Here is a 16,007-nt window from a genome sequence, read left to right on the forward strand (position 1 = left end):
TTGAGGTTTTTGGATAGTTTCAAATTTATGGCTGCGAGTTTAGATACACTTGCTCGTAATTTGACCGATGATGCCCTTCACAATGTAAAGGAACACTTCCCAGCCAATTTCGATCTAATGAAAAGGAAAGGGGTTTTCTGCTACGACTATTTATCAAGTCATAGTAAATTGAGCGATGATAAGCTACCGCCCATAGAAGAATTTTACAACACTCTAAATGATACACCATGCACTGTGGAAGACTACACACATGCACAAAATGTGTGGAGAACAATGGGTTGTCAGACATTAAAAGACTATATGGAACTGTATTTGATTACAGATGTTCTTTTATTAGCTGACATATTCGAAAAATTTCGCACAATGTGCATTGACATTCATGAACTTGATCCATGCCATTACTTTACGGTGCCTGGTCTTTCTTGGGAGGCAATGTTGAAGCTAGTTACACGAACAACTGAACTACATCTCTTATTAGATAAAGAAATGCATAATTTCTGTATGAGGGGGATTAGAGGTGGAATAGTTCAGTGTAGCAAAAGATATGTTCGTGCTAATAACAAATATATGAAAGATTATATAGAGGATCTAGTTTTGAGTATCCTCTTATACATTGACGCAAATAATTTATATGGACTAGCCATGTCCCAATGTCTCCCACAGAAAGATTTCGAGTGGGTGATTGGAAGTCCAGAATTTCTACTAAAATTCTTTTTTGATAATATATCTAAATTACCTGCCGATGCCACTCATGGTTATTTCCTTGAGGTAGATCTCTCCTATCCTAAAGAAATCCATGACTATTTAAACGATTTTCCACCATGTCCTGAAAACAAATTTCCTCCCGGATCCAAATTTAAAAAATTGATTGCAGATTTTGAGGATAAGAAAAACTATGTAATCCACTATAGAAATCTGCAACAATGTTTAGATTTGGGTTTAAAACTTGAAAAAGTACACAGGATATTAACATTTGTACAAAGCGATTATTTACGTCCCTTTATCGATATAAATAATAGCTATAGAGCAAAAACAAATATTGCATTTGAAAAAGATTTTTTCAAATTGTTGAATAATGCGATATATGGCAAGACTATGGAAAATGTGGAAAAACGGACAGACGTGAGAATTGTAAAGGTATGGGAAACAGTAGGACAAAGAAATAGTGCGGTGAAATTGATTTCTAGACCAAATTTCAATAGCCTTATTCATTTTGGAGAAAATATGGTCGCCATCCAAATGAACAAAGAAGAAATTTTATTAGATAAACCTATTCAAATGGGGTTTGCCATTTTAGAAATTTCTAAACATTTTATGTATGATTTCTACTATGGATTTTTGAAAAAAAAGTTCGGGAATGATGTAACCTTAGCGTACACTGACACCGATTCCATGGTCCTCGAATTCATAGGTAGGGACTTCTATGAAGAAATAACTCCGGATGATATTAAAGCAAGATTTGATACATCCGACCTACCTCTTAATAATAGATTCAATTTCCCTATTGCAAATAAAAAAGTTTTGGGAATGATGAAAGATGAGAATTCGGGGAGAATAATGACTGAGTTCATAGGGTTGAGGCCAAAAATGTACTCCATGAAAGTGGAGGATTGTGCGGAAATAAAAAAATCTAAGGGCGTCAAGAAATCTGTGTTAAGAAAATACACATTTGAAACGTATCGTGAGTGTCTTTTTAATAAAAAGAATTTAAGTGATAGCATGCTAGTTTTTAGGTCTAAAAAACACACAGTGTTTACAAATAAAGTTAATAAAATAACTTTAAGCTATAACGACGATAAAAGAAAAATTCGAGAAGATGGCATTAATACATATGCATGGGGCCACTATGCGATTGCAAATGAAAACCATAGCATATCTAGTAATGAAATCGACTTGGAGTCTATAAATCCAATGGTGTTTGATGTTAGTTTGAATGATATTCAAAATCTTGACTTGGCATCAATAAATGATTTAGACGACTTGAATTTGGATTTTGTCGAATAGAATAAGTATAGTACTGATATTATTAAGTATATTCATTAAGTCATTGTAATGTAAAAGAAAAAAAACAACATTATTTATTTATTTATTTTTATTTATTTATTTATGTAATTTTAACTTATTAACTAAGCAAATCTCATGTAAATAAAGACTATTTATTTATATATTCATGTAACTATGCAAAAAAAATAATAAATAATAATAATAATAAATCAAAAATAATTCTATTCCTAAATAATTTTTCGGACAACTGCAGTCAAAGGTGTGTATTCCATCAATCGATCATGTAATATAAGACAGTAGGCATGAGTATTTTGAGGGATTAATTTACTCGTTTCAATCTCGAGTTTGACATCTATTGGTCCATGCTTTATCATTTCATTTTGATGGATAACATCAATGACTATTATTGGTGATTCTTTGAACTTTTTAAGACTTAAAATTGGATATGACTCCCTTTGATAATAGTTTTCTTGAAATTTCGTATACATTTCGTAGAGTATGGCATATCGATTCTCATCAAATTTTAAATTTAAATCATCATATGGATAGGTCTCAGAGTTCAAATGAACTTTTATATTGGTTAAATTACAATGAGCAAACTTTCCTTCTCGTACAAATGCAAACAAAATGAAGCGTGGTCTCTCCCTGTTCAACGACAACTTGACATTCCAATTGCACTTCATCGAACCAAAGAATGTGGGGTTAAAATGGCAATCCCAACTTCGAAATGCAATTGGTAACGACGTACCATCGCGCACTGTTTTCATAACTTTTACTTTCATTATGTCAGAGAGGTGAACATGGGGAATCCTCCACATCACGTTGGTGATGGTTAAATTTAGATTTTCTTTGGGATCCGATGAATAGCATGCTTGGCTATCACTAGAACTTCGCAGAAGTATAAGATCATGTTTGCTATGCAAGATAATTTTATGGAAGTCTTCAGCAAAACCGAGTAACATCTTCAATGGAACATAAAAGTTGAATGTGTTTACGGATATATCCTCTAAAGAACTCCATCCTGCGTTTAGAAGCATATTACTCTCAAAACTTGTTAGAGATGCGAAATTTTTTATTGTACTTGATATTCCAAGATATCTCGATCGATCAATTTCAACACCATTAAGCTCATATCGGATTTCATCAAACATGTGCGCTACACAATTGTTTTTCAAACGAGCATTGATTGCTCTTTCTCCACTGGCCACTGTTATGGTACCCTCTATGTAAATATAACTTTCAGCCGGTAATACATACAAATCTTGATTTTGTATGGTTATTCTTATTTCATCATTGTTTTTAAATGAACGAATATATGGGACATAACTATGGTAGTCTTTTTTAGTAATATTTTCATCTGAAAAAGGCTTTTCGGATACATTAAGAATTTCAGTCATTTTGTTTTAAACGAAGGTTGAGAGATTTTAAAAATTTTATATTTTGCTTAGTTAAAGGCAGTAGTCTGCGGTTGGCGGTTTGCACTTGAGTGTTTGCCTTTGACTTTCCGCTTATGTTTTTATTATAAATAATCATCTGTCAGCTGGCCTTAGATGAATGCGTAAAGTAATTTCCTCTCCGCGAAAATTTATTATTCTTTCTTCTTGATCTACAATCCACACTTTAAGTGAACTGATTTCTTTGACGTTAACAGGTAAATAAACTAAATTTCTTGGTATTTCGTCTATTTTATATCCAGGGGAAACATTTATTGCAAATTCATGAATAGTATGCACCGGTAAATTATTCATGAAGGCACCGGATGTAATATTACATTGAATTTGAATTGCATTCACTCTCATAATGTTCACGGGAAGGGATGACTTATGTGTTATGTTGGGTGAGAGAGTCCCTCTTTTGAAACCCAATAATCCTCCGATAGAATGTTCATGATTAAAGTCGATTATATCATGCGAAGAAAATATTTCAATTTGCAATGTATTGTTGTTAGCAACAATTTCAATACTTTTTGACCCATTGTTTCTTCCATAGGCCATTTTTATATAATCGACAATGTCTTCCAATTCATATGATCCTATGGGAATTTCGATTACTTTCTCACCGATATGAAATAGATTGTTATCATTATCGACATTGGGTATAGAGTTGTATGAATGGAAATCAATTAATGCACATTCATAATCTCCAGAGAGCTGCAATGAAGGGAAATATTCCGCGGTTAGAATGGAAGATTTCCCCGTTAGGGCTAGCGTTATTGACATAATGAGTACTATGCTTTGAATGATGTGTTTCTACTATATTAAATCGCTTTTATTTATCCAAGAGTTATGTTGATTTGAGAAACCCAGCCATTTGACATAAACACGATCTCCTCTAGTTTTTAAAACTTTTTCAACTAGGTAAGAATTGGGATACTTAGTTCTTTTCAATTCCTCCTCATAAAAACATCCCTTAATGGGGTGCCCCTGATAATCTTCCAATATATATGTTACTGGGTTTGTGACTTTGATTAATTTAATACGGAATATTTCTGTACTGAAATTAGGGGTATACCCCTTTTCAAATATATTTTTATATTTGCTGATTCGAACAAAATCACCCACCTTGTACTTGTGTGTCTTGAATATTTTTAGATTGCTATATACGGTATCGAGTAAATCTTGTTCGTTTTTTGAATTTACTTTGTATGGCGGCATTTTTATTGTACGATGTCTCGTTCTATTGTATGAATATATTAACTTTTTATAGATATCAATCCACTTATAGTTTCCATTGAACGAAAAGTCACGGAACATTTTACTTTTTAATGTGCGATTGAAGCGTTCAACAATCGATGCCTTCATTACACTATATGTGGAGTAGTGGTTAATGTGATATTTTTCCATTAGCTTTGCAAAATCTTTATTGAAAAACTCTTTACCATCATCTGTTTGTAGGTTCTTTGGTGCCCTTCCTTCTTTCAATATTTTATAAAACGCTGCAGTGACGTCATTCGCATTTTTAGTTTTCGTTGCTTCAGCCCAGGCATATTTGGAGAATGTATCGATAACTGTCAATAGATATTTATAACCACTATTTATTCTGGCGTAATTTCCCATTTCAACTAAATCCGCCTGCCACAAATCATCAATCCCTTTCATTATGACTCTACGGCGAGGAAAGTTTTTTCGCGCTTGAGCATGAATTTCATTTACGATTCCCCTTCTCTCCATGATCAATCCTGTTTGTTGTATATGAATGTTGGCGAGGGATACAATTTACTTATAGCCTCAAAAATGTTTGCTAGTGAGGTCTTTAATTCCGAAATCTGTTCCTGCGTTTTGTAAAATTCCACGCTTAACTCTTTTTTGAATATTTCTTGTGAGCGTGTGATTTGTGCTTGTAAATAAGCTTTGTTGACTGCGTCTCGATCTTCTGTCGGCGCACCCAAGTTTTTAATTTTTTTAGTTTGTATATCGAGGTTATAATGCCGGTCAAAAGTAATTCCCAAAATTTTTTGAGCATTTCTTCTTAGGATTTCCGAGTTGGAGAAGTGTCCGAACTTGTCGACGCTCATCTTGATAATAATATGCCAAAACAAAGGTTAATAAATTATATTAGCCTCTCTTAGCTCCTCTATAATTGATACTATTTCATTACTATGATTAGTATGACCTGCATTTTGCGATGCAATCAACAGCTTGAGACGTTCAACTAATTCATTGGGATCATCCCAATATATATAGTTGGGTTTTTGCATGTTTACTTTCATTAATCCTTCACCCACGTGAGTACTTTGAAATAGTTTCCTTATAATATTTATGTATTTTGTACCCTTGCTTGCTTTAATTTTTCCCTCAGGCTTGTAATCTCTTTTATGGGCATTCGTATTTAACAATATTTTCTTATAGATTTCCAATTCAGACTTATCATAGTTTTGTGGATTTTTATAAAAAAGAAGTTCAAATAGACCTGGGGTGCGACCCCATCTTTGATTTCCTATAATAATTTTATCATCAGTCAAATGAAGATCGCTATTTCCAAACTTCCAAACACCATCACTATCTTTATGCGGACCGAAACATGTGTCCAGTTTTTTTCTGGTTTGTAAGGTGTTCAGGTCATACAAAACGTCTTCATCTTCCGATTGTGAATAGAAATGGTCATCATCATCATCATTATTACCACCACCACCATCATCATAATCATCATCGTTTTCAACTTTTTCATTTTTCATGGATGTCGATAGCTTGTTATTTTCCTCTATTTTAATTTCCTTTTTCGGCGCTTGTCCCTCAAAATGAATAGGTTGTTTTTCATATGACATTTTAAGAATTTTTTTCAGTGGTACTGTCAATGGTTTAAAAGTACTTTCAAGCTGTGTATTTAGCTCGATTTCACCATGCTTTAAAGCATCAAATTTTCTTCTAAGAATTTTTCTTGTCTTTACGACTTGTTTTAAAGTAATTTCATCCATTATTGCGTCTGCTTTAAATGAAATGTTTTTCATTACTAAACATGTATATAGGTATCGAATCCTTTTCTATATCGTCCTTCGTTAATTTCGTCATCCTTACTTATTGTTAAAAATTGATACTTTTCTTTCCAACATTCACGACATAATTCTTTAAATTTTTCATATGACATGTCACTCACAACATTATCATCGTAAACATGTTTTAAATTCATCTCATCTTGTTTAAAAATAATAATAAAATTCACATTATCTCGAACTAAATGTTTTGGAATTCGCGTGTATGTCTGACACAAATAAAAACAATCTATATTCTTATGTCTACCCATACAAAAATAAGCACGAATATTATTTTGCTTTTCTCAAGCCACATCATCGAAAATCATTAATGAGTTTGGCTTAGCCGCATCTGGTGATATCACATCACTATTGTCGGAAAAAGTGTACAGCCCCATTCCCTTTATAGGCTTTAAGAGAGTTTTCAAATATTCATATTTTGGTTGGTATAGCGATTTCGAATACAGATATATGTTCTCAAATTTTAGTACGTTGGGACTCTCTATTAAACTAATCATGGTATTCGTTTTTCCGCAATTTGAAGGACCCACAATTAGAGCTCGATTTGAATTCGGTAACAAAGTACTATGTCTAGTTTTAATAGGACTTTTATGTAGAAAATCATAGTTTTGTACTTTAATATTCTTATCCTGCTTTACTAAGCGCATTTTGAAGACTGTAAATTAAAAAAAATAATCACCGCCATATATGTTTTCCTTTTTTTTATATTTTAGAGTGAAATGAAAACAAAATAAAGAAAAAAAAAATAGTATATAAAATGTTTGTTTATGCGAAAAATAAAATTAATCGTACAAAAACAATCAAAGGAAGAGGACTTGTTAATAATTTAATTAACGCACTCCCATTCGAAGTGCACTTGCCTGGTTATCAATATTGCGGACCGGGAACTAAGCTACAAAAACGCTTGGAGCGGGGAGATAAGGGAATAAATGGATTAGATTCTGCTTGCAAAGTTCATGATATTGCATATTCTGAAAGCCAAGATCTGGATCATAGACATAAAGCGGATAGAGAATTATCAGAGAGAGCCTGGCAACGTGTGTTAGCAAAAGACAGCAGTTGGGGTGAAAAAATAAATGCTTATTTAGTTGCGAATGCGATGAAAGCAAAGACAAAATTTGGTATGGGATTGAAAAAGAAAAGCAAGAAACCCAATTGTGGGAAAAATATATTCACTGGTGCAGTTAGAAAAGCAAATGCTGTTTTGAAAAGACAAAAACCTTCTGATATCAAAGCTGCTATAAAGGTGGCTAGAAACGTTATTGGTAAATCTTTCAAGGGGAAAAAGGCACAAATTGTAATCCCGCGAGTTATAAGAGTCCCAAAAATTGGTGGTTTTCTTCCTTTAATACCCATTTTAACAGCACTCAGTGCGGTAGGTGCGTTAGCATCAGGTGGTGCTTCCATAGCCAAAGCTGTTAACTCTGCTAAAAATGCCAAGCAACAGCTGGAGGAGAATGCACGCCATAACAGAGCGATGGAAAGTGTGGCGATGGGAAAAGGTCTTTACCTGAAGCCCTTCAAGAAGGGTATGGGTATTGTAATAAATGAGAAAGAGAACAAAAATAACAATCAACAGAAAATAAAAAACTGATAAAAATGCTACCCGAAAGAGCGCTAACAGATAATGATTTGAAGACGTTTGCCACAAAACACATTCGACACTTTAGAGGCGTCTATATGCGAGATAAACTACCGAAAAAGCCGCATACATTTGAGTGTGGTATTGTAAACCTCGATAGTTACATGGGGAGTGGCACCCATTGGGTAGCATATCACAAACAGAAAGATCTAATTGAATACTTTGATAGTTTCGGCAATTTGCAGCCACCCTTAGAAATTTTAAATTATTTAGGGAATAGAATAAATTACAATTACACACGAGTACAGAAATTTAATTCTTTTAATTGTGGTCACTTATGTCTTTTATTCCTTAGTAAATTTCAATAAAAAGAAAAACATACAAATCATTTTTTTATTTTTTTATTTTATTTTATTGTTTCATAGCCTACATTTGCATATGAATTATAAATTTCAACATCTTTTTTAATAATTTTCTTCATTTTTTTACCAAATTCAAAACAAAGGCGTGTTAAATCAATTGCTACCTCCTTTTCATAAACCTCCACAATTTCTCTCATTTGAATGTGAGTTTTATTTAGTCTAGCACAAGTGGGTATGTAAAAATTAGAATAAAAGTATGAAATTTGTTTTTGTAAAATCGCATTCCAGCAAATAAATGTCGTAAAGAATATGCCAACTCGAGTAACGGCACGCCATGTTTCTGCATCAATTTTGATTTTCCCATTGTTTTGACGAAAAACCAGGAAACATTGTCCTCCCTTTTGACGAAAATCAAATCTGATATGCTCGTTGGGTACGTCATTCAACAGATTGAAGGAATCGAAAAACTCAAACTGATCCAGTCTGAGCTGTATGTACTCCTTGTAGGTCATCAGATGAAGCCACATCGCACGAGAAAATCCTACAAAATTTTTTTCTTGTCTTGAAACCAAATTAATGGTTCAAAACAAAAAGTGGTGGAGAATCCACATGTCACTTTGAGACATGTGTTGACAAAATATTCAAAATCAAAAACGACATCATGATTCTTGAACATTTCTTCTATGGCCACGTTTTTCTCCATTTTCTTTAGAAGTATTTTCAAGACTGTTAGCTTTTCTAAATAAAAACCGTATATATAGGGGCTTTGAGAAGCTAATTCATTTAGTCTATTTAGTAAATCCATAATACAATGACAACTCTCAGAAGGAATAATTATGCTGTGTTGGATTTCCAGTTCTGCCACGGCAACGATAACAGTATTTATATAAAAGAGTTATCATATATGGGCGGTTCTTCGATTGTACCCAATTACTTCCTTTTCAAACGACCTTTTGATTTCCGAGAGCTAACCAGAATGGGACGTCGAAAAAACATTTACTGTCGGAAATTTGTACATGGACTGGATTGGATGGATGGTGATATAGACTACATCAATGTTGGCGATATTCTCTCACCGCTCAATTGCTATGATTATATCTTCTGCTTTGGGAAAGCCAAAAAAGATTTTCTAATGAAGTATTTAAATGTTAGAATCATAAATCTAGAGTATAAAACAAGCTTTTCAAAACTGAATAACTATTATACATCATGTGAAATTCATTCTGATAATAGATTTAAGTGCTCTCTCAATAATGTTTTCAAACTTTTTGTATATTTAGAATCGAATTTCTGTCATGTACAAAATTTTATTAATGAAAAAATAACTAAATAAATAAATAAAAAAAAAAAAAAAAAACTTTTTTTTTTTTATTCTTGTCATCATTCTATAGCTTTATTTGATTTGATTAGAAACAGTAAAGTTAATCCACACACTAGAAATACATGAAAAATATTGTAAAAGGTGTAAACATAATTTGCTTCGAATATATTATGTTTGCTTTTCGCTCCCGCTCGCTTCATATTCAATCCACAAATATCATATCCTATTGGTTGAAGTAGGTGATCCAACTCTTCCTCACACAATGGAATATTATTCGTAGCACATCGTCTCAACAATGGACAAATCGGTGACCATCGCATATGTTCAGAAATAACATCATCATCGGTCTCCCAAGATTGTATTTCCACATGACAGAAATAGCATTTCACCTTATCATTTTCACCAGTATAGAAAAGACCACTCTTTGCCATATCATTCCAATTTTTTAGCTTTCCCGCCCAAGTTTGAAATGTCTTACATCGCTCATCTTCCCGATAGAGTAGGCTTTCGTCTATGAAAGGCACTTTTAAATTCAATACGTTAACCATTTTTGTTTTGTTACGACTTTGTTATGTATAAGTATGAACAACTGTTTTGTACTGTGATCATGACCAGATATGATGATGCTTTTATTCTCATGAGTATGTCTATGTTTCCTCACTTCACACTCACATTACCAATACGAAAAAAAAGAATGACGATTTTAAAAAAGTTTCAAAGAAGAAAAAAAACTTGAAATTGTTTCTTTTTTCTTTCCCTCCCATCCCCTCATTCCAAAATAAAATAAAAAAAAGAATGTAATTTAAAGTATCAATGGAATATATGAAAATTTATTTATTTATTTATGTTTAATTTCCTTAACCTAATAGGGTACATAAAATGTATCTGGAGTTATCAAAATTTCATTTAAAACTAATTTGGTAATGTCTGCTCCTTCTTTAAGGGGTACTTTCGTGATGGAAAACGATCCTTCATTCAACCGCTTAATATCATCCTCGCTCAATGAGTTGAATCTTGATGGTAGATAGAGGACTCCATCATTGAGTTGAAGTACAACTTTTTCCCCAAATTTGGTTGATGTCCTGTATGCTCCTCCAATTAAGTATTCCAAGTTTATCGCCAACTCCTTCATGCTTAGAATTCTTTTAAAATTCAATGAATTAAAATTTTCAATGAGAGTAGAATTGCTGCTCATCTTGATGCTCGACACTTTTCTTGCTGATATTTGAAACTGATTGCTTTGAAATTAAACAGCTCCCCTATTTATACAAAATTTGAGCAATAAAAAAAAGCTTCATTATTTTCACCATTTCCCAAAACAACAAAAAACAAAAAAAAGCTCTTATTTTCTCATTCACGATCCTTATCAATTAGCCTCATCACCTAGTCTCAATAACACTGCAATCCTAACCAAACGGTCAAATGCTAGACCAAACGATAATGCACAATTTTCCAACAAAATACCATACACACACACACACACACACACGCTTTTCCAACAATCATTTTCTATTGTCAACTCGACCCGCCATAAAATATTTCGCGTTTCTAAAGATATCAATGCAATTGCAACATGGGTTATCGACAGAAATTTTATATGTGGTTAAAGACAAATTCTTTCCACAAACATTGAAGCAATATCCGTGTTATACGAGTACCCAAAAACCTGACACATCATAAATTCATCATTCCATTTCATTTATTTTTCTATGGGACCACTCAACGAGACCATCCATCCGAGAGCAAAAATGCCTGCTTCACACACAAAACTATGTCTCAATCATATATTAACCATCCTTATCAATTAGCCTCATCACCTAGTCTCAATATCACTGCAATCCTAACCAAACGATCAAACGAAAAATGCCATACACACGCACACGCTTTTCCAACAATCATTTTATATTTTTTCCACATTCACTTTTCTTTATCCGACAATAACAACAACTCAAACACATCAGAACCCAAACGTGTACATTCAACATACACAGAACCACATGAATTTTAAAAAATTTTTTAGAATACAAGATTAGCAAGATCATATCTTTGGAGAAAGTCATAAATAAATCTATTTCCCCCCAATAAAATTTTTGGGATCCTCAAAAATTTTAACTTCATAAAACAACTTTCATAAACCTTATCATCTTATCAACCAACCAACGTGAAGTTTTAACCCTTTATAAGTGTATTATAGGACACTCTATCGCTATCACATCATAAATTCATCACTTTTTCTCGTTTGCTTTTCTATAGGATCACTCAGTTAGTTTGGAGAATGTTATAGATAAAGTGCATCGAAGTGCAACCAACAAACCATCGAAGTGCAACCATCTTTGATAAACATATGTAACCCCTGTCAAACAATAAATCAATTTTGTAAGCCCCAATAACATTTCTGGCATCCACAAAAATTTAATCTTGATAAACGAACGTGCAACCAACTTTGATAAACCTTATCATCTTATAAACCAACCAATGTATTTAACCCCGTCAAACAATAAATCTATTTTGTAAAGTGTATTATAGGACACTCTATCGCTATCACATCATAAATTCATCACTTTTTCTCGTTTGCTTTTCTATAGGATCACTCAGTTAGTTTGGAGAATGTTATAGATAAAGTGCATCGAAGTGCAACCAACAAACCATCGAAGTGCAACCATCTTTGATAAACATATGTAACCCCTGTCAAACAATAAATCAATTTTGTAAGCCCCAATAACATTTCTGGCATCCACAAAAATTTAATCTTGATAAACGAACGTGCAACCAACTTTGATAAACCTTATCATCTTATAAACCAACCAATGTTTAACCCCGTCAAACAATAAATCAATTTTGTAAGCCCCAAAAAAGTTTTGGGGATAATCAACCTTATCTTTGTTTACATAGCACTTGACCTAATTACATAAAGCACGTGACCTATATCTTAAACGCAGACCAATAAAAATTCAACCTTATCTTATCTTATCTTTGCATAAACCACTTGACCTATATCTGAAACGCAGAAAGTATCTCTACTTTTACCAAATAAGTTGAATCGTAACTGTTCCCGTAATAAGAACTAATGAGCGAAGGCTGTTGATGCACAATATTAAATTTTCTTAATAACACATCTATGGTGATAACTACCCATAATATTTAAACTTTTGAAAAAGTGGCACGAATTATTGGAAAAGTGGCACAAAATCGTAAAAAGTATCACATTTAGTGGCACAAACAAAAAGTGGCGCAAAAGTGGCACCGCCCAAGAAAAGTGGCAAATTTGCCACTAAAGTGGCACAACGGTAACGCTGCTGTCCACTCAGCCGACTGTCGATTGGACTCAGGAGTGTAGTGATGGACCCATGTTTCATCCATTGTCACATATCGACGGAAAAACTCGGGTATACTCGGAGTGAACAGCTGCAAACACCGCTCAGAATCATCAACACGTTGTTGTTTTTGGTCAAATGTGAGCTCGCGGGGCACCTATTTTCAACAGAGCTTCCGCATATCCAAATATTGATAATGATATGACGAACACGTTCCTTTGATATCTTTAAGGCCTCTGCTATCTCGATCAACTTCATTTTACGGTCATTCAAAATCATTTTGTGGATTTTTTTTTCGATGTTTTGATAATTTGCACTATTTTATCAATTTTTAATCTGTTCTTAACCCATTTTTATACCCACCACCATAGAATGGTGACGGGGGTATAATAAGTTTGTCATTCCGTTTGTAACACATCGAAATATCGATTTCCGACCATATAAAGTATATATATTCTTGATCAGGGAGAAATTCTAAGACGATATAACGATGTCCGTCTGTCTGTCTGTCTGTTGTAATCACGCTACAGTCTTCAATAATGAAGCAATCGTGCTGAAATTTTGCATAAACTCGTCTTTTGTCTGCAGGCAGGTCAAGTTCGAAGATGGGCTATATCGGTCCAAGTTTTGATATAGTCCCCATATAAAGCGACCTCCCGATTTGGGGTCTTGGGCTTATAGAAATCGTAGTTTTTATCCAATTTCGCTGATATTTGAAATCTAGAGGTATTTTATGACCATAAAGAGGTGTGCCAAAAACGGTGAGTATCGGTCCATGTTTTGGTATAGCCTCCATATATACCGATCTCCCGATTTTACTTCTTGGGCTTATAGAAACCGCAGTTTCGATTCAACTTACCTGAAATTTGAAATCTAGAGGTATTGTAGGACCACAAATACGTGTGCCAAAAATAGTGAGTACCGGTCCATACTTTTGTATAGCCCCCATATAGACCGATTTCCCGATTTTATTTCTTGGGCTTATAGAAGCCGCAGTTTTTATTCAATTTACCTGAAATTGGAAATCTAGAGGTATTGTAGGACCACAAATACGTGTGCCAAAAATTGTGAGTAGTGGTCCATGTTTTGGTATGGTCCCCTTATAAAACGATCTCCCGATTTGGGGTCTTGGGCTTATAGAAACCGTAGTTTTTATCCAATTTGTCTGAAATTAGAAATCTAGAGGTATTTTAGGATCATAAAGAGGTGTGCCGAAAATGGTGAGTATCGGTCCATATTTTGGTATAGTCCCCATATAGACCGATTTCCCGATTCTACTTCTTGGGCTTCTAGAATCCGAAGTTTTTATCCTATTTGCCTGAAATTGGAAATCTAGAGGTATTTTCGGGTCATAAAGAGGTGTGTCGAAAACGCTGAGTATCGGTCCATATTTTAGTATAGCCCCCATAAGAACGATCTCCCGATTTAACTCCTTGGATTTCTATTCTGGTAGTTTAGGCTCACAAAAACGTGTATCGGATTAAGTTTTTATCGGTCCATTTGGTAATGCATCCATATAGACTGACTTCACTTCTTGAGGGTGTAGAAGGCGCACTGATCATGAAAATTGCTTGAAACTCAATATAAAATTTCCAGATTTTACTTCTACAGATTTAAGATTTCAAATCAAGACGTTATTTTATAATTTTCTTGCACACTTACAAGAGATGTTAATGATTCCTCTAAAACTCAAACAAAAATGGTTCTTATAAATCCAGAATCTGATATAGTCCTCATAGGTGAAATCTTTAAATTTATCTTCGGGAAGTGTCCTCAAGTCCTCAAGCCCTCCTGAAATTTCAAAGGAAACCCTAACATTTGGTTCATGGTGGTGGGTATTTAAGATTCGGCCCTGCCGAACTTAGAGCTGTATATACTTGTTTAATTTCCCATTAAAAATATGGAAAAAGCGTGTTATAAAAAATTGACTTAAATGAACTTCCTGTGCAGTTAAAACAAAGAACATCTTTGGGAGGACATTTTTGGAAGTGCTTTTAAAGTTGTGCCTTAAGAAGGACTTCTAAATTTTTTTGCTGGGAAATATTAATAATCGAAAATCGCTTTATTGTTTTTAAAAATATTTCCCATTAAGATCTATACACTTTTGCATTAGTTTCAACCAATTGTCGAAGCACTTTTACCACTCTGATTAAGGTATCTCCAAAACATGTTTTCTGGACGCATCAAACGCTACTTTAAGCGTTAAACAGTCAACTGCTGTTTACTTTCGTAAATCCACGATTCATCACCTGCCACGATGGCATAGACGTGTTTCGAAGCACCGTGATCATAGTTTCGTAACATTCAAATTTGACGACCTAACGAAGTCCGTCCGTCTGCTGTAGTCACGACACTGCCTTTACTAATAAAGCTATCGTGATGAAATTTTGCACAGTCTCGTCATTTGTCAAGTTCGAAGATGATCTATATCGGTCCATGTTTTGGTATATCTTGCATATAAAACTATGTCCCGAAATAACTTCTTGAGCACGTAAATTTGATATATATCGGTCTATTTATCGGTTTCGATATAGAAATAATAGACCGATCTTCTGATTTAATTTCTTTAAAACACAAAAGAAATATTTAATGTTCATAAAGTGTATATGAATTTAGTATATATGGGTCCATGGTTTGATACAGCCATTTTAAAGATCTGTCTCCCAATTTGATATTTCGATATTGATATTTGAAGTATTTAATATTCATAAAAAAATAGTAAAATTATAAAAAAAATAGTAAAATCATAAAAAAATCGCCCATATTGAATTTCCCAGCAAAAAAGCGTCGCCAAAAAGTAATGAAAATTTTCTTTTTGGATCCGGAAGTGGTGCAAAATTGACGCAGAAGCGATGAATTTAACATGGGCTTGTCATAGGACGGAAGTCCTACATTTCAACAGCCGCTGCACTGAATTTGCATCACTTCTTTAGGT

General features: G+C 33.7%; 1 protein-coding gene across 1 annotated transcript; it reads right to left on the reverse strand.

Annotated features, from left to right (window-relative positions):
- Positions 1-2,231: 2,231 nt before the first annotated feature.
- On the reverse strand, positions 2,232-3,401 carry LOC142231213 (uncharacterized). The gene has a single exon (XM_075301831.1). It carries the CDS (start codon positions 3,399-3,401, stop codon positions 2,232-2,234), a length of 1,170 nt encoding a protein of 389 aa, XP_075157946.1.
- Positions 3,402-16,007: the final 12,606 nt, after the last annotated feature.

Source organism: Haematobia irritans, chromosome 3 (assembly GCF_050003625.1).
Source record: "Haematobia irritans isolate KBUSLIRL chromosome 3, ASM5000362v1, whole genome shotgun sequence".
Classification (NCBI taxonomy): Eukaryota; Metazoa; Arthropoda; class Insecta; order Diptera; family Muscidae; genus Haematobia; species Haematobia irritans.

Excerpts from the sequence above, each read along its gene's own strand:
- LOC142231213 (XM_075301831.1), bottom strand. The coding sequence starts at position 3,401 with ATGACTGAAATTCTTAATGTATCCGAAAAGCCTTTTTCAGATGAAAAT.